We start from the raw sequence: 18,777 nt of genomic DNA on the forward strand, positions 1-18,777 counted from the left end.
GAGTATGCCGCACTTCCGTCCAGATCGCCGGATATCCGCTGAGTGACCCTTACAAGTCCTTCTTGATCGTGAAGCGGAGTAGGCGCCGCTGTTGGTGCTCGTGTTGAATCCAGAACTAGTAGCCAGATATGGGACTGGAGGACGAACGAAAGATGCTGACCGGGTCCGGAGATCCTAACGAGGTAAGGCAAGGCGATCGATTCGACACGCTTCTCTGCCCAAAGGCCGAGGACCTAGCCCGCCAAAACACACCCTGACACTTTCAGCCCCGGTTTCTCTCCTAGGGTTTGCAGGGTCTGGAGACATGATTCCCTCGACCCTTCCCCAGAATTCATCGAGTGACTTTGAGCAAGTAGATGACTAGTCTTTCTCTGGGCCTCGGCTTCCCCATCCTATGAATGTGATGAAGGTTTAACGAGAGCGAAAATGCTAAATCGACTAAACTTTTGTAAAATTACTATCTATAGTTTCAGTAAGTCAGGTGTTCCGAGACCTTGGTTTTGACAGGTTTGGGGAGCAAACAGGCCAACCCTAGTTCTTACCCCAGCTCAGGTCAAGAGTCCCTACCATATCTTCCATGGAGTTTCAGGATATCTGGTCTTATACCAGTTTCTGTGAAAAAGTAGTTTATTTTTCTTGGGGCGGGGGAAGGTGTGTGTCTTCGGGGACAATGTGGTAATGTGCAGTATAATTCTGTGATGAAAGAGGGAGCTCTTTCTCGGAGTAAGTGTGCTGATATAATAATATTTATTATTGACTGCTTACTATTCCAAGTGCTTTATATGTACTAATTCATTTAATCTATACAATATTTCTTTGAGGTAAGTATTAGGTGCTATTATTACTGCCATTTTTTTACAGATGAGGAAGCAAACATAGGTTAAATATCTTGTCTAAGGACACATTGCTAACAAATAGGTGCAGCCGGGAATTGAACCCAAAGAACACGGTACGAGAGAGCCAGGACTCTAACCCATAGTGCTACACAGCTTTACCAAAGCTACTAGTTTTTTGTTTTCACTTTCAATTCCTGTCTATTCGTTGGTTCTCTGGTTACTTCAGGGCAACCGTTCTGGGCTTATGGGTTCAGAATAGTTGGAAATTCATTTATCCCTTAATTTTTCCTAGTCTTATTATTTTCAGAAAGAAGTGGAGCCTGCCTTAGAAAGTTCAGCAGGGCTGACCACAGCAGTAGATGAGAAAAACAGTGAATATGCAGTTTTAAAATTAAGAAAACTGGGATGTTATGAAAAGCTCATAATTCTTGGGGATTAAATCTTTTTATTTAAGTGTGACCTTAGTTTTTCTCATTGACTGGAAATTTTACATGAAGCAGTCCACATTTAGACTTTTATTTGGATTTGTTTTTCCAAAACATGCCATGATATTTTTGACATTAAAATTATCAGGGGTGGATAATTGCTAATAAGGAAATGATATAAGGGTTTTGCTTCTAGGATACTACTTTCTGGTTTCTCACTCAGGCAGAATATGATTTTAGTTTCTTTGGGAAAACTTTTCAGTATGAATTTTTAAAAAAGAGCAAGATTAGGAAACCACGTTTAATGAAAAACTAGAATTTACATCCTAAATAGCATCTTCATGTTTAGAGGAAATCTTTGCCATTGTGAAAATTAATAGCCTGGGTTACAGTTGAATCTGCCCTATCCCTTACTTCCAGCCTGTGTGAGCTTTGGTCCCTTTCCTGAATGCCATGGTAGAGACTGTTTTGGGATTTTGAAAACATAATGATTGCTGAGTTAGTTCTTTTTATTTCCCTGTTTACCTTTTCTTTCTCTTCCTCCAAATGTGGACACCTGGTTGTCAAGACACTGAGCAGTTTCTGCTATGCCCCAGATTTAGGCCTATGCTTATGCCCATAGGAAGTTTTTTCATTCCTCCCCTTGGAAGAAAGGAAACTAAGTGTGAGGTTGTATACTTGAATCAGAAGTAAATAGGAGGGGCCGGCCTGTGGCTCACTCGGGGAGAGTGCGGTGCTGATAACACCAAGGCCCCGGGTGCGGATCCCATATACGGATGGCCGGTTCGCTCACTGGCTGAGCGTGGTGCTGACAACACCAAGTCAAGGGTTAAGATCCCCTTACCGGTCATCTTTAAAAAAAAAATAAAATAAATAAATAAATAAATAAAAAAGAAGAAGAAGTAAATAGGAGGTCTTGGTGTTTCCAAGTTCATGGAGTTGTGTAGACCTTTGGTGCATTTATTGATATTTAGTCCACTTAGGGTTCAGGGAGTTCAGTAAGCCACAAAGCAGTGACCATAACCATTTTTAGTTAAGCTCTGGCTAAAGAATAGCTTAAGTTTAGCCATTTTCATATTTCAAATTCAAGATCAGAGTCTAGAAAAAAATGAGTTTTCCTCCTAACTTGGTTTGGGATGTAATGACTAAGTTTAGCTATTTCTAGCAATACTGGGACTTACCAGAATCTAGAACAAAATACTTTGAGTTATGTAGGTACCATGTGAACATCTGACAGCTTGAATCTGTATCAGAAAATGTCTAATTACTGTTTGTTATCTCTAAACTGGGATAATTTCCTTAAGGGACTGTTGTGATTAACCAAATCGTAACAGATATGAAAGTGCTTTATAAACTGTAGAGTGTTATGAACACTTAGGTTCTTGCTAATGAAATGGAGATGGTTTCTTTGTCTTGAAATGTACCTGGGATTTGTTTTGATCAGGTATAGTAAGATGACAGACATGGAGACAATTGCCTTTGAAAGAAGAGTTTATTACCTATAGTTCCCTAGAGAAGAGGGCATGCTACACAATGCAGGGCTATGTGGAGAAGTTTCAGGGAAGTGTCAAGGCTGGTCAGGAGGCAGAAGGAGTGAGGGTGAAAGCATGGTTCAGTGCCCTGGTTTCTGTGGGAGGGAATGGGTGATGCATGAGTAGGTAAGCTTGATCAAATTTAGAACTGGATAGTTTGAATAATTTTGTTGGGCTCTGGGCTGTATGATTGGTCCCTAGTTGTCCGTGTTTGTCCCTGGGGTGCTTTAGAGAAGAAGTATGAGCTTGGTATATGAGATTTAAATAAAGAGATGGTTGGCTACGTGGGCTTTGGATTGATTGGGCTGTGTATGAAAGGCATGATCGCAGGCAAGTTATTTGCTATTTCTCAAAATCAGCTAGCCCTGGGAGGGCAGGATTAGCTCCAGTATTAGCAAGTCCCTTAAGATGTCAAACATCGTAAAATACAGAAAATAAAATAACGTGATTAATACAATGTCTATCCTCAGTAATTACCAACTCAGGAATATATATGTCATAAAATTGCTGCTGACATTATTTTGTTTTCCTTTTGTAGGAGGAAGAGGAAGAGGAGGAATTAGTGGTAAGAGCTGTCTCAGGTTTGGAACCATTTCTGGAAGTTTGATCTTCATGAAACTCTTTAAGGGCATTTTAATGAGTCTTTACTTGACACCTTGGAGAGAATGGGGTGGAATAAGCTTTAATATTTCCTGTGCAGTGGAGTGTTTGGGATTTTGGGCCTGGGAAACTGAGTTAATTCTAGGCTTGGGGCTTCTTCTTTTGTGGTTCTAGGGAGTAGACAGCATCTTGAGGGCCTGGTACTCAATCCTCTGCCACTTGTGGTTTAACAAAGAACTCTGGAAGGAACGTTTCTCAGATGGTCCTTCTCTATATCAGTATTCCCTTTCTAGCTGGGCAGCTGGGGGTGCATAGGCCTGGTTCTTAGACAGGAGAATGGAAATTTCAGACATGACATATCCCAAAATGCTGTGTTAACAAGTAAGGCCTCCTATAGACCTCCTGTAAAACTTCAAGTTTTGCCAGGTTTCCTTTACCACCTTGTTTTTCAGATAGGACTGAGGCTTTCAGTGCATACTGGCAACATTGGAAGGCAGGAATGTGAAACTTTTCCCTACTACTTAGCATCAGAATTGAATGGGAGACCCCATTCTGCCATTTCTGTCGGCAGTGTGGCTCTGCCAGCTGGCCTTCTGCACGGTAATTCAGAGGCAGCACCTTGGTTTGCTGGTTGTATTAATCAAAGCATATGTATTTCGTGGGTCTGCTCTAATACCCCCATTTTGTTATTTTTCTGTTCTCCTTCAGGATCCCTTAACAACAGTGAGAGAGCACTGCGAGCAGCTGGAGAAATGTGTAAAGGCTCGGGAGCGGCTAGAGCTCTGTGATCAGCGTGTATCCTCCCGATCAGAGACAGAAGAGGATTGCACAGAGGAGCTCCTAGACTTCTTGCATGCAAGGGACCACTGTGTAAGTCAGTTGGTAATCAGGAAGGGGAAAGCTTATTGTGGCTAAGAAGACTTGGTGCTGACAACCTTTCTATGCTAGGGATAGGCCCATAAGTATTTACTGTGGGCCCAATGTATGTCAAGTACAACGCTAAGTATTTTATATAAGTAATCTTACCTAATCCTTACCACTTCCACTGGAGATAGGTATCATTATCCCCATTTTACATACAGAAACTAAGGCTCAAAGAAGGAAAATGAATATCCCATCTTGCACTGTTAAACAGTGGGGGATGCTGGATTTTGTATTAAGTAACAGACTATTCTTTAAAATAACATATTGTCCAGTGTGTCTTGTACATAGTAGTTGGTCAAAAAAAAATTTTAAAGTAAACTTGTGCTTGACTCTGCGTGTAACAGTATGGTATTTTACATAAATTACATGTAGGCAAATTTTGATATGGTTGCTTCTGTTAAAAGTAATTGGGTGGCCAAGGGCCGGCCCATGGATCAGTCGGGAGAGAGTGGTGCTGATAACACCAAGGCCACGGGTTCGGATCCCTATATAGGGATGGCCGGTTAGCTCACTTGGGAGAGCATGGTGCTGACAACACCAAGTCAAGGGTTAAGATCCCCTTACTGGTCATCTTTAAAAAAAAAAAAAAGTAATTGGGTGGCCAATAAGCATATGAAAAGGTGCTTAACATCATTAGCCATCAGAGAACTGCAAATCAGAACCACCATGATGTACCACTTTACATTCACTAGCATGCCTGTAATCAAAAAGATAACACGTGCTGGAGAGGATGTGGAGAAATTAGAAATGTTATACACTGCTGGTGGGAATATAAATTGGTACAGTCAGTGTGGAAAACAGTCTGGGGCCGGCCCGTGGCTCACTCGGTAGAGTGCGGTGCTGATAACACCAAGGCCACGGGTTCGGATCCTATATAGGGATGGCCGGTTTGCTCACTGGCTGAGCGTGGTGCTGACAACACCAAGCCAAGGGTTGAGATCCCCTTACCGGTCATCTTTTTAAAAAAAAAAAAAAAAAGAAAAAAAAAAAAGAAAACAGTCTGGCATTTCCTCAAAAGGTTAAGCACAGAGTGAGTTAACATGACCCAGTAATTACACTCCTAGGTATATACCCAAGAGAAATGAAAATATGTACACATAAAAACTTGTAAACAAATGTTCATATAAACATTCACAATAGCCAAAAAGTGGAAACAACATGTGTCCATCAACTGATAAATGGATAATAAAATGTGGTATATTCATAAAATGGAATATTATTTGGAAAAAAAAGTGCTGTCCTCAAAAAAATTAAACCTATGATCTAGCAATTCTACTTCTGGTATTTACACAAAAGAATTGAGAATAGGCCAAAAGAATTGAAAGTAGGTACTCAAACATATTTGTACATTCCTGTTCATAGCAGCATTATTCACAGTAGCTAAAAGGTGGAAACAACCCAAGTGTCCGTTGATAGATGAATGGAAAAACAAAATGTGCTATATATATACAATGGAGTATTATTCCGCCTTAAAAAAGAGGGAAACTCTGACACATGCTACAATGTGGATGAACCTTGAGCACATTGTGCTACATGAAATAAGCTAGTCATGAAGGACAAATATGGTGTCATTACACTTATATGAGGTACCTAGTCATATTTATAGAGACAGAAATGGTGGTAGCCAAGAGTTGGAGGGGAAATGGTGAGTTATTGTTTAATGAGTACAGAATTTCACTTTGGGAAGATGAAAAAGTTCTGGAGATTGATGATTGTAGAACAATGTAAATGTACTTAATGCCACAGAAATGTAGAGTTTAAAATGATTAAAGTGGTGAATTTTATGTTATGTACTCGTATATTTTGCCACAGTTTAAAAAAAAAAAAATGAAGTACTGAAAATCCTACATGGATAATGTTGCAAACATTATGCTACATGAAAAGGGAAAAAAGCCAGTCACAAAGTCATATATATTATATGATTGCATTTATGTGAAATGTCCAAAACAGGCAAATTATGATCTGTTCCCTTCTTACGTGCCCTCCTGGCGATGTCCCTTTTCCACTTTGTAGTCATTCAACAAAAACTTTTTTGCACCAAGCACTGCATTAGGATCTGGGAGTGAAACGGGCATGGTCTCTTCCTTTACTGAGTTTATGAACCAACATAGGAGACAGAAATAGAGCAATTACTAATCTGTGGTAAGTCTCTCAGGTGTGACTTCAGGATGGTATTCACTGACACCCATATTTAAAGCTGCTATGGCCTCCCCTCACTCTTTTCCCCCAATTTATTTTCCTCATAGCATTTACCACTATCAGAAGTTACCTTATTTATGTGTTTATTATATTTCTGTTATTACTCTCTAAGTTCTGTAACCTACAGAGATGTTGCTTATTTACAACTATAACTCGTTCAGCACTTAGAACAGTACCTGGCACATAGTAGGTTTTCTATAAATATTTGTTGAATTAATATATTATATTAATATCACTGTGATGAGAGGTACAAGTTTCTGTGGGGAAGACAGGAGGGACAGATTTTTGTGGGGATAGGGGCTTGTTTAGAGAAGGCTTGCAGGAAATGACATGTAAACTTAAGTTGTGAAGGAAGAATAAAAGATAAAAAAAGTGGGAGAGAGTTTCATATAGAAGTGAGATAGTATTCACGAGACTGAAGGGCATTCACTAGGGCTTAAGTGCTGTGTAGGGTTGTGAGGAGTGGTGAGAAAATAGGCAGTACTGTTCCCAGTCATTGAGGACCTCGTAAGGCATGACATTAAAGCTGGCAATTGATGACACCTTTTCTTTTCCCCTTCTAGGTGGCCCACAAACTCTTTAACAGCTTGAAATAAATGTGCAGATTCATTCACCCCAGCCTTCATCACCTGGGCATCAGGATATTTCCTTATGGTTTTTAACATGCCATTTGGTTCCAATCTGTGTAACTGTAAGTTCATGTGAACCTCATGGATTTTTGGTTAGGCAAGTAGCTTCTATGTAATTAACAGTGATTTCATCATAATAAAGTCCTGTGAGCTGCAGACTTGCCTCCTGTCCTTTTTTTTAAATTTAGAATTTTTTTTAGTTTGAAATTTTCAAACATATATAAGGATAGAATAGCAACTAACCTCCAGATACCCATCACCTAGCAAGTATGTATCTCTTAGTGGTAAGGACTTTTTTATATACCATGATGCCTTATCATACTTAAAATTAACAGTGATTTCTTAATATTAAATACATAGTCCATTCGAAAGTATCTTTTGACAGTTTTTTGGTTTTAGTGTCCAACAAATGTCCTTTTCTTTAAAAAAATTTTTTTAAATGGGGAGTGAGGAGGGTGTAGGGTCATGTGGGAGTGATGCTGGCATCCAAGTGGGATGTGAAAAGGGCACCTATATAGGTGCGGCTGGCAATGGGATACTGTTTACATATAGGGATGGTTGATCCAATAAGTAAGTATATTGGGGATAATGGGAGCTAGCAATTAGAAAATGGAGTTACAAATACAGAAAAGGAAAAAAAAAAAAAAAAAAATGAACCCTGTGGCATTTAGGTATTGGTAGATTTATTTAGTAAATAAGTAATACACAAGATGCTAGTACGTGTATATGTAGTGTAGAGCTAGGGCTAGGGCTCACAGACCCCTCGAGCCCGTTGTACAGACTGGGTCACAAACCCTCCACATGCAGATCTACGAGATAGGTAATAGGAAAAGGTCCTGGGAGCCGTGGGTGAAAAATTAATAGGCTTTATTCAGAGCCAGGAGCAGCCACCCTAGTGGCTTCCCGTAGTGTCCCGAGAAGTGTCACGTATCAGCCATTAGTCCTTTTATACTTAAGTCCATAACCCAAAACACCTGGGTGCACACACGCAATCACATTAGACAATAACAAGGAACACCTGGGCGCACGTGCAAATCTACATCAGATGCTCAGCAAGATTTTGAACATCTGAGGGGCTCTGACCATTTTTCTATATTTTCCCAACATGTAAGGAATGCATATATTCTCTAGCTCTGTCCACAAATAGGGCTTCATTGTCCAATAAAGGGAACTAGGATTCTTTGGAGAAATGAGTGATTCCTGGGCTGAGACAAGGAAAGTATAAGATAAGCCTGGAACATTTTATTCCAGAAAGAAGGAAGTGCTCAAAGAAGGATAGGGACATGTCAAAAGTGCACAAAAACCACCAGCCAAATCTGGGACAATTTGAGCATTGACAATTTGAGATAGTACTGGTTTATACTCCATTGAATAAAATAGGGATCCATTAATCCATACTAATATCAATAAATGGATTAGTTGAAAGTTTGGTGAAGAAGATGTAGGGAAAATATAGGGAAATGGTCACGGCCCCTCAGTTGTTCAGAATCTTGCTGAGCATTTGATGTAAATATGCACGCGTGAGCAGATGTTCCTTGGTTATTGTCTAATGTAATTGTGCATGGGCACCCAGGTGTCCTGGGTTATGGACTTAAGTATAAAGGACGAGTGGTACTGATCCACAGGGCTCCCTGCCCCCGGGATGCCTCTACTGCTGCTGGAGGCTGTTGCTGCCAGTGCCCCTGGGATGCCTGGAGGGGTGGCGGCGGCAGCGGGGGTGGCGGCGGCAGCGGCGGCGGTGGCTGCTGCTGCTGCTACTGCTACTGCTGAGGGCTGAGCTTGTGTTGTCTACCAATGGCTCCCAGGATCTTTCCCATTTACCTAGTGTGGACCTGCATGTGAGGGGTCTGGTGACCCAGTCTGTACAACAGGCTTGAAGAGTCCAAACCCTAGCCTTGACAATACAAATGGAAACTTAGTGTAACTAAAATAATGAAACGTTTTGGCTAGTTATGAAATGCCTAGCCATTTTATTAGCGTAGCTATTGCCTTAACCCAACAACGGGTGTAGTCGTGTAGCTTTACAAGGGACATTCTGCAAAACTGGACATTGTATAAGATCTTCACTTGTGTCAAGGTTATGAAAGACTGAAGAAGCTTCAGACTGAAGGAGACTTAAGGTAACTGCAACATGTGATTCTGAGCTGGATCCTTTTGTTATTAAGGAAATTATTGGGATACTTGCTGAATCTTCAATGAAGTCTTAATACTAGATGTCTATGACATATCAATGTTAAAGTTTGAAATTATTAAAAACAACCTCAGAAAATCCCAAATGTGTATAATAGAGGCTGACTTCAGACTTAGCAACAGCTAGGAATGTGAGCTCTCCACATTCCTATGTCTTGTGTTAGAATTTTCCCATAAAAACAGTAAATCAGGATAAGGCTCCACAGTATTGCTAGTAATATATGTTGCCTAAGGGATAGTGGACATGTTCCCTGTTTCAATTGGGAGCACAGTAGGGAAAGTAAAGATAAATGGTCTGGATCCCTCAGAAGGTTTGAAATCTTCCTGAGCATTTGATGTAAATATGCACGTGTGCCCAGGTGTTCCTTGGTTGTCTAATGTAATTGCGTATGTGTGCCCAGGTATCCTGGGTTATCAGACTTAAGTATAAAGGAGAAATGGCTCTGATCCATGGTGGCCCCCCTGTCCCTGGGAGGCCCCCGGGGATGTGGGGGGCCACGGGGATGCTGCTGCCACTGCCGCTGTTGCTGGATCTGCTGTAAGCCACTGCCGCTGCTGAGGAAGCTGAGGACTGAGCTCATGTCATCTGCCAACAGCTCCCGGGATCTTTCCCAATTACCTAACTCAGACCTGCATGTCGGGTCTGGTGGCCCAGTCTGTACAATGCATTTGAAGGGTCTATGGGCCCTAGCCTTAGCAATACAATTGGCCACCTCGGTAGGATTCTGACAATTGCCCTAACCAGGCTCTAGCATTAGCATAGCCATACAATTGGTGTAGTCACCTAGCAAGACAAGGACATGCTAGGTCAGCACTATCCAACAGAACTTTCTGTGATGATGGCAGTTTTCTGTACTGTCCAATAATATGCTAGCCACTAGCCACATATGGCTATTGAGCACTTGAAATGTGGCTAATGTAATTGAGGTACTGAATTTTAAATTTTATTTAATTTTAATTAAATTTTAATTAAACTAAAGTAGCCATGTGTGGCTAGTGGTTACCATATTAGAGAATGGAGGTCTAGCAGTTGCAAACTCAACCATCTGCACGATAACTGAGAGAAGCAGGCCCTGTAGGCATTGGACCTTTTCTACTCCAGCCACTGTTGTACGTGGGAATGCAGACCTGGTGTTGCCAGATCTCTTGTCAAGGAGCCAGAAATCCAAGTTTTATGTGAAATATCTCAATTTTTAAATGTGGTCAACTAACTTTTGGAAAGTATACAGGCCAAATAAAATATATCTATGGGTTGGATTTGGCTTACTAGTTTGCAACCTCTGGTTGCACATGAGAAAGACCTATATACTTGTACAAATGGTTAAACACAGATAGAAAGTAAGTCATGCCAAAAATGAGTGCCTTGTGCTTCAGAAATAATCAGCAGGCTGATATTCAGTACAGCCAGCAAGACTGAGGAAACCTTCATAGATAAACTTGTGACAATGGTGCTTCTGAGAATCTGAAGGATTATGTTTATAAAAATGGGACAAAGTCAATCTATTATCCAAGCTACAGGTACAGCCAGCATTTTCCAGCCACTTCTGACTGTAGTGGATTGAATTATGTCCCCCCAAAACTCATTGAAGCTTGAATTGTGTCCCCCAAGTTTTATGTATTAGGAACTTCGCCCCCACTGTGACTCTTAAGAGAGTGGGAAATCCTATTATGGTAATTGAAAGGTGGGGCCTTGAAGAGGTGATTAGATTGTAGGACTGTGCCATAGTGAACAGATTAAAAATGGTGGTCAGGGTGTGGTTCTGAGGGCTTTAAAGGAAGAAAGAAGAGAATCTGTCTCTCTTGCTCTCTCTGCTCTGCTCTCTGCTCTGCCATTTTTGCAATATGATACCTGCCATCTCTGTTGCCACCACCAAGACCTTTACCAGTTGTGTTCCCTGGCCTTTGGACTTCCCAGCATCAGAAACTGTAAGCAATAAATTTTGTCTTCCTTTACAGATCATCCAGTTTCAAGTATTTTGTTAAAAATGGACTAATACACTGTCTTAGAACCCATTTCACAGTGACATATAATCTCACAGATACCTTTATAAATGTTGGCATTGTATTTGTATGTAATCTGATAATTTTCCAAAATCTTATTAAAATTTCAAATGTACTGCAAAGCTGAACTTCCCTAAACCCATTACCCAGATTTTAGTAAATGTTTAGTAAATTGTTATTATACCTATTTTATCATAAAAAGGAGGCAATTACCCAGAGACATTGTTCTAGAATTCTGCTTACAGGATGCTGAGTATTTTGCTAAATAATAAGCTGCAAATGAATAGGGTGAAACTCCATGAAGCCAGGCAAAGAACTACTGGGTAGCTGTAAACTGAACAATTCTTGAAGTTAACAGAGGGCTGGAAGATGTTTGAGTTTTGACCAGCTAACGTGGGGAGTTCCTGTTGAACTTGAACACCTGGAGCGTTGGGTAGCAAGTCCAGAAGTGAACAACTCAGCAATAGGGCTAAACTAGCCTTAGAGAGAGGCTACCCCAGACTTGCCTTAACAAATCTTAAAAAGGAAGCTTGAAAGGATTGAGCTTATTAACAAAAAATCTAACTGCCTGTCAGAACAAAGTCCAAAACATTTTAAAGGAAGACAATAAAATCCAACATCCAACAATGTAAATTTCATAACGCCAAGCGCTGAATAAAACATTGCTAGACATGCAAAGAAGCAAGTAAATGTGACCAGGAGAAAAATAATCACTAGAAACAGACCCAGAAAGTCTGAGATGATAAAATAGCAGTCAAAGGCTCTGAAACTGCTATTACAAATATGCTCAAGGTTTTAAAGGTAATCATGAACATAGTGAGAAGTGAAAAGTATAAAAGTGAATCAGATGGAATTTCTGGAGCTTAAAAATACAGTATCAAATAAAAAATTCACTGGACAGGATTAAAAGTTTAGGCACTATAGAAGGAAAAAAAAATCACTATAGTGGAATGTATTTGAAGACATAGCAATAGAAACTAAAAACTGAAGCAGAGAGAAAAAAATCCACCAAAAATAATGAACAAAGTCAAAGTAAGTTGTGGGACAATATTAAGTGGCCCAAAAAGGGACCGGGGATTGGGAGGAAAGCAGAAAAAAATGAGCAGTAATGGCTAAAATTTTCCAAATTTGATGAAAATTATAAACTCATAGATCCCAGAAGCTCAGTAGACCCAAACCAGAATAAACACAAAGAAAATAACATCAAGTCACATTATCCTCAAATCACTGAAAATCAGTGATTAGAAAGAAAAAAGATGCATTTACACACAGAGGCACAAAGATAAGAATTACACACTTTTTTTTTTTCCTTAATTTTATTTTGTCAATATACAATGTGGTTGATTATTGTGGCCCATAACCGAAACCTCCCTCCCTCCCTCCTCCCTCTCCCCACTCCCACCCAACAATGTCCTTTCTGTTTGCTTGTCGTATCAACTTCAAGAAATTGTAGTTGTTATGTCTTCTCCCCCCCCCCGGTTTTTTTGTGTTACTACACACTTCTCATAAGAAACAATGCATCTTTAAAGTGTTGAAAGAAGAAAATTTTGACCCTATGTCTAGTGAAAATATCCTTAATGAAAGTAAAATAAAATTGTTTTCAAACAAACAAAAGGTGAGAGAATTCATCAGCAGCAGACCTGGACTACAATAAATGGTAAGGGAAGTGTTTGGGGGGGTGAACCTAATGGAAACTTTGATCTACATAAAGGAATAAACAGTCCCAGAAATGGTAAATATAACAGGTATTGGGATTGGCCAGTTACCTCAGTTGGTGTTAGAGCGTGGTGTTATAACACCAAGGTCAAGGGTTCAGATCCCCCTACCAGCCAGCTGCAAAAAAACCCCAAAACCAAAAAACAGAAAACCCAACAACAACAAAAAATATATATAAATAATATAAATATAAAATAGGTATTGTATCTTATTTAAAAATTTTATTTAAAAGATAGCTAACAATAAAAAGAACTAATTAAGTGTAAAAAAGTAAAAAAAAAGAAAATTATAAGGGTAAGAGCAATGAAATAGAAAAGTAACAAGGAGAAAACCAACAAAACCTAAAGCTGGTTCTTTGAAAAGTTTAGTAAAATAGTTAAACCTCGAGTCAGTCTGATAAAGAACAGAAAAGAGAAGACACAAATTACAAATGTTGCAGGGAACCCTAAGATTTTCTAATTGTTAAGCTTTTCCCTTTTCCACTTAAAAAACTGTTAGAAACTCTATGCTCCACTGCAGACTCTGGCCCCTGCGATTTAGCCTGCTTCCTTCCTGGGCCCGCCCTCTATGAGATAACAGCAGTCTCAAAGCTCCCAGGGGCCAGAGGCAAATTAGGCTCCTAAAGTGACCAACGGACTGTGCCCCACAATCAACCAATCCAAATTAGCAGGACAGCATCCCTCATTTACATGAGGACCTGAATGGGAACCTGGGAGGGGAAAGGGTGGGAATTTAGGCTATATAAGGGAGACTTTTCCTTTGTTCTGGGAGACACTGGTTTAGGAGTTTATTCCTCCTAGTGCTTTCCTTGCTTGCAAGCAAAAAAGAGGCGCTATAACACTGAACAAAGAGTTGCAACACTAAAATAAAAAAAACTAAAACACTGACACCGGTCTTGGATTCCTCGGATTCCTCTGTGCGTTCACCCCACAACATAAAGAGAGAGGGACGTCACTACAGATCCTATAAACCAGAGGTCAGCAACCTTTTTCTGTAAAGATCCAGGAGGTAAACGTGTTTGGCTTTGCAGTCACATGGTATCTGGGGCAACTATTCAACTGTATTGCAAAGGTAAGCGAGCCACAGGCATTATGTAAATGAAGGGTGTGGCTGTATTAAAACAGTATTTCCAAAAACAGGCTGCAGGCTGAATTTGGCTTGTGGCTGTAGTTCAGCTTCCCTCTACTATAGACATAAAAAGAATAATAATGGAATATTCTGAACAACTTCATGTGAAGACAATCAACAATTTAGATAAAATGGACAAATTCTTTAAAAGACTCAAATTGTCAAAACTGATGCAAGAAGAATTAGAAAATTCAACCCTGGCCTCTACCCACTAGATGCCAGAAGGACCACCCAGTGGTAACAACCCAAAATATCTCCAGATGTACCAAATGTCCCTTGGGGGAGGGGCAAAATCACCTCTGGTTGAGAACCACTGCCCTATATCAATTAAAGAAGTTGAACTAATAATTAAGAATCTTCCCTACCTTCTCACCCTGTACCCCCCAAAAAAGGTAAGAAAGGAAACACCTAACTCCAGACCCAGATGGCTTTACTGTTGAATTCTCTCAATCATTACTCTTTCAAAAAATAAAAGTGAAGGGACACTCATTTTATGAGGCTAACGTTACATCCCTCATGACACAAGAATCCAACAATATGCAAAAAGATATCATGAATTTATGTTGTTTTTTTTTTACAGGAATGTAAACTTGGTTCATCATTTGAAAATCAGCCAATATGACTGATCATATTAACAGAACATGGAAGAAAAACCATGTGATCAACTCAATAAATGCAGAAAAAGCATGTGAAGAAGATCAACAACTATTCATGATTTTTAAAAATCTCAGCACCTTATAACACCATGGTCATGGGTCTGGATCCCTGTACTGGCCAGCTGCAAAAAAATAAATTAAATTAATTTTTAAAAATCTCAGCAAACTGCGAATAGAAAGGAACTTGTTCAGCCTAGTAAAGGACATCTACACACACACACACAAACACACACACACTTACAGATAACATCATATATAATGGTGAAACACCGAATGCTTTCTACACACACACACACACACACACACACACACACACACACACACACACACACACACTTACAGATAACATCATATATAATGGTGAAACACCGAATGCTTTCTACACACACACACACACACACACACACACACACACACACACACACACACACACACACACACACACACACACACACACACACTTACAGATAACATCATATATAATGGTGAAACACCGAATGCTTTCCCCCTAAGAATGGGAACAACGTGAGGATGTCTACTACCGCCACTTGTATTCAACGGTGTACTGGAAGTCCCAGCCAGTGGAATCAAAGTGAAGGAAAAAAAAAAAAAAAGGCATATAGATGGGAAAGAAGTAAAAGTATCTTTATTTAAAGACATAACCATATGCATAGAATATCTGAAGAGGTTTCCAAAAAAGTTAACAAAAGTGATAACTGAATTTATTAGCAAGGTCTCAGGATACAAGATCAATAGAAAAAAATCAATTATATTTTAATATACTAGCACTTTCTTAAAAAATGAACAAAGTGAGCCTGTCACTTCAAGGAAAATTATTGATGGTATTTGTGGCCACTGATAAAATTCAAGCTTTCAAGCAAAAATTAGGATTTTGAAAAACTTGTATCTACCATTGTCAGCTTAAAAACTTCCTAACTTTTAAAGACTTTTGTGAAGAGATCACTAGTGATATTAACAAAGGTGATTTTTTGATATTGTAAAATGAATGTGAAACATTTGGAACAGCTGCATAACTCAGTGAACCAATAATTTCCCAAATAACCACTGCATGATGTTACAAACTCATGCATGACAAAAGATTCACCCCAATCCCCGTACTGACCAGCTACCAAAAAAAAAAAAATTCACTCAAAGTACAGGATTGACCAATGGATTTTAACGTAATAAGAGTATGAAAAGTTCTTGACATGGTTTCAGATTTCACACCGCCACTAATCTTTAAGGAAACCACCACTTGTATTTTGTGTAGTATCAAAGAAAAATATTCATAGTTATCTATGAAGGCTATTAAAATGTTACTCCCTTTTCCAACTACTTATCTAAGGCTGGATTTTCTTCATATACTTCAACTAAAACAACATATTGCAACAGGTTGAGGAAGGAACTTTGAGAATCCAGCTGTTTCCTATTAAAGCCACACTTTTTTTTTTTTGATGGCTACCTGGTACGGGGATCCGAATCTGAACCCTTGAACTGGGTGTTACCAGGTGTCGCTCTAACAAACTAAGCTAATTGGCCAGCCTGTAAACCATACGTTAATTTGCAAGAGATCTGTAAAACAATGCCACACTCTAAATTTCTTTTCAGAAATGTAATTATTTTTCTTAAAGATATTTATGTTAATATATAACGGGTTTGTCATTTTTTTTCCTGGCAGCTGGCCGGTACGGGGATTTGATGTTGTTGTTATTTCAAATAAATAAATAAATATATATTTTTAATTTCTCACTTTTAATTCCTAATCCAGTGATATTAATAGAGATTAATAGATAAACAAATAGATGAATAAAAGCTTTTTGGGCTTCTCAATAATTTTTAAGAGAGTTAAGGGGTCCTGACACTAAAAAGTTTAACAGTCCAGGATTTGTCCTCTGTACTAGCCAGCTACAAAAAAAAAAAAAAAGCTTGAGAACCACTGATCTAGTCCAACTCTCCTTCCCTTGTTCCCCCATTTTATAGATAGGTAAACAGGCTGGGCTGGAAGGGCCAGGTTGTGACTGTGGGTCCTGACACTCCATATTTGGTATAAGCCTTTGAGAACAGGTGTGTCTGGGACACCTCCTCTCCAGTGTATTCAGTCTCTCTTCAGTGGGTCCTCATTAAATGTCTATGAGCTTAAAAAAAACCACCTTTCTCTATACACATACCTCCCTCCACCTTACAACTCCTAGGTCCCTGTAAAAAATTCTTGAAAAAACTTACATCTTTACTTCTCATATTTCACTCATTCAATATTTGCTAATGTTGGCCAGTTAGCTAAGTTGCTTAGAGCACAGTCATACAACATCACGTTCCCGGGGGATCTGAACCTGGTATTGGCCAGCCAACAAAAACAAATAAATATTTGCTGAGAACTAACTATGTACCATATATAGTTCTGGGTGTTGATAATTCAACAATGAGTTAAACAAAATCCTTGCTCTTTTAAATCTTACATTCCAGTGAGGGAGACATGTCCAGAAAAACTGTCCAGAACTTGTAAATGGGTAGATTATTACTGGGCGTTCATTCATTGCAGTGATGGGGTACACCCTTGATTGACTTTACATTGACTAGGCTATCTTACACCTTTGAAGAGGTGGAGGTTAACTTGTAGAAAACTGATGGCAATACAAATAATTCTTGTATAATGAAAATGCATTATATATTTTGCAATGCAAAGTAATAATAATAATAATAATAATAATAATAATAATAAAAGCAACACAAATGATTCCTATCCATAGTAATGTAAATGAATTTTGTCCAGTAGAGATGTAATTGATGTCCATCTGGTAGAAGAGACACTCCCAAACATTACAGTTTATGATGAGGAATAAAATCTTCGGCATGTGTTCATTTTATATTTGCACGAGTTATAGTTTTAACCTTTTGAAAGTTATAATTTAGCAGACTATAAGATAATATATATCAGATGGTAATAAGCTATAAGAATAAAAGCAGGGTAAGAGGACAGCTATTAACTGGTGGTAAAGTATTTTAGATAGGGCCAATCAGTCCTGTAATTCTATCTCTTAATTAGAAGTGGAACCTATCCTCTTCTCTCCATGCTCACTGCTATCACACAAATCCAGACCGTCATCCTCTCTCATTTAATCTCTCTGCTTTATTCCTACCTACTCAGGTCATCAAAAAAAATCACGGGGCCGACCCTGTGGCGCACTCGGGAGAGTGCGGCACTGGGAGCGCAGCAGTGCTCCCACCGCGGGTTCGGATCCTATATAAGGATGGCCGGTGCGCTCACTGGCTGAGCGCGGTGCGGCCGGTCACAAAAAGACAAAAAAACAAAACAAAACAAACAAACAAACAAACAAAACCAAAAACAACCCATGTATCTGTCATGTCCCTCCTCTTCACTGGATCCCTATTGGTGGAGTCAAGTGTTGGGCCTAAAGCTTGAACAATTTGGGAGGCTCTCTTTACGAAAAATAATACAAAACCAGATACCAGGCCTTGAAAGGGGCTGTGTAAATAACAGGTCCTGAAACTTAAGCTTCATTGTCTTCAGGGCAAATCCGCCCCTGCTTACAAGTCTGGTCTCATTTCTTCTAACTCAGGATCTTTCCCCGTGCAATTTCTGCCTAGTAGGCCGTTCCCGTCCACTTTTGCCTAGCTAACTCTTTCAGAACTCAACGACAAGCTCTCCATCCTCCTTGACCCCCCAATTGGGTTAGGGGCCCCTTCGGAGTCCCTCGCACTGCTTCAAGCTTCTAGGTTCAATTACCGTTCCGGGGGTCTGATTACTCTGTCCAGCACGTTGCAGAGACCTGGCAGGGCGGGGTCAGAGGCGGGCGGAGCCCTGAGAGAGCATCAGACGTAACTCCCTCCCCGTTTCCCGCTCTCGTCCTCAGGCGTGGCTTGCGCCGCCTCCCCGGAACCCGCGGGTCTCCAGCTGCGGTTCCGGTCGGAATTAGCTGGCG

General features: G+C 39.8%; 1 protein-coding gene across 2 annotated transcripts; it reads left to right on the top strand.

Annotated features, from left to right (window-relative positions):
- Positions 1-28: 28 nt before the first annotated feature.
- On the top strand, positions 29-7,301 carry LOC134384705 (cytochrome b-c1 complex subunit 6, mitochondrial). Of its 2 annotated transcripts, XM_063106401.1 has the most exons (5): positions 121-182; positions 3,332-3,358; positions 3,846-3,993; positions 4,102-4,263; positions 7,080-7,301. In XM_063106401.1, exons 3-5 carry the CDS (start codon positions 3,931-3,933, stop codon positions 7,110-7,112), a joined length of 258 nt encoding a protein of 85 aa, XP_062962471.1. In that variant the 5' UTR covers positions 121-182; positions 3,332-3,358; positions 3,846-3,930; the 3' UTR covers positions 7,113-7,301. The 2 variants fall into 2 exon arrangements, with proteins under 2 accessions (XP_062962470.1, XP_062962471.1); XM_063106400.1 differs by lacking the exon at positions 3,846-3,993 and having other exon boundaries at positions 29-182.
- Positions 7,302-18,777: the final 11,476 nt, after the last annotated feature.

This window comes from Cynocephalus volans, chromosome 8, assembly GCF_027409185.1.
Source record: "Cynocephalus volans isolate mCynVol1 chromosome 8, mCynVol1.pri, whole genome shotgun sequence".
NCBI lineage: Eukaryota > Metazoa > Chordata > Mammalia > Dermoptera > Cynocephalidae > Cynocephalus > Cynocephalus volans.

Bases quoted from the DNA above. Each gene is read 5' to 3' on its own strand.
- LOC134384705 (XM_063106400.1), top strand. From the start codon at position 129: ATGGGACTGGAGGACGAACGAAAGATGCTGACCGGGTCCGGAGATCCT. The intron at 183-3,331 runs GTAAGGCAAGGC...TTCCTTTTGTAG, and splicing joins GGTCCGGAGATCCTAACGAG to GAGGAAGAGGAAGAGGAGGA. The intron at 4,264-7,079 runs GTAAGTCAGTTG...TTCCCCTTCTAG, and splicing joins TGCATGCAAGGGACCACTGT to GTGGCCCACAAACTCTTTAA.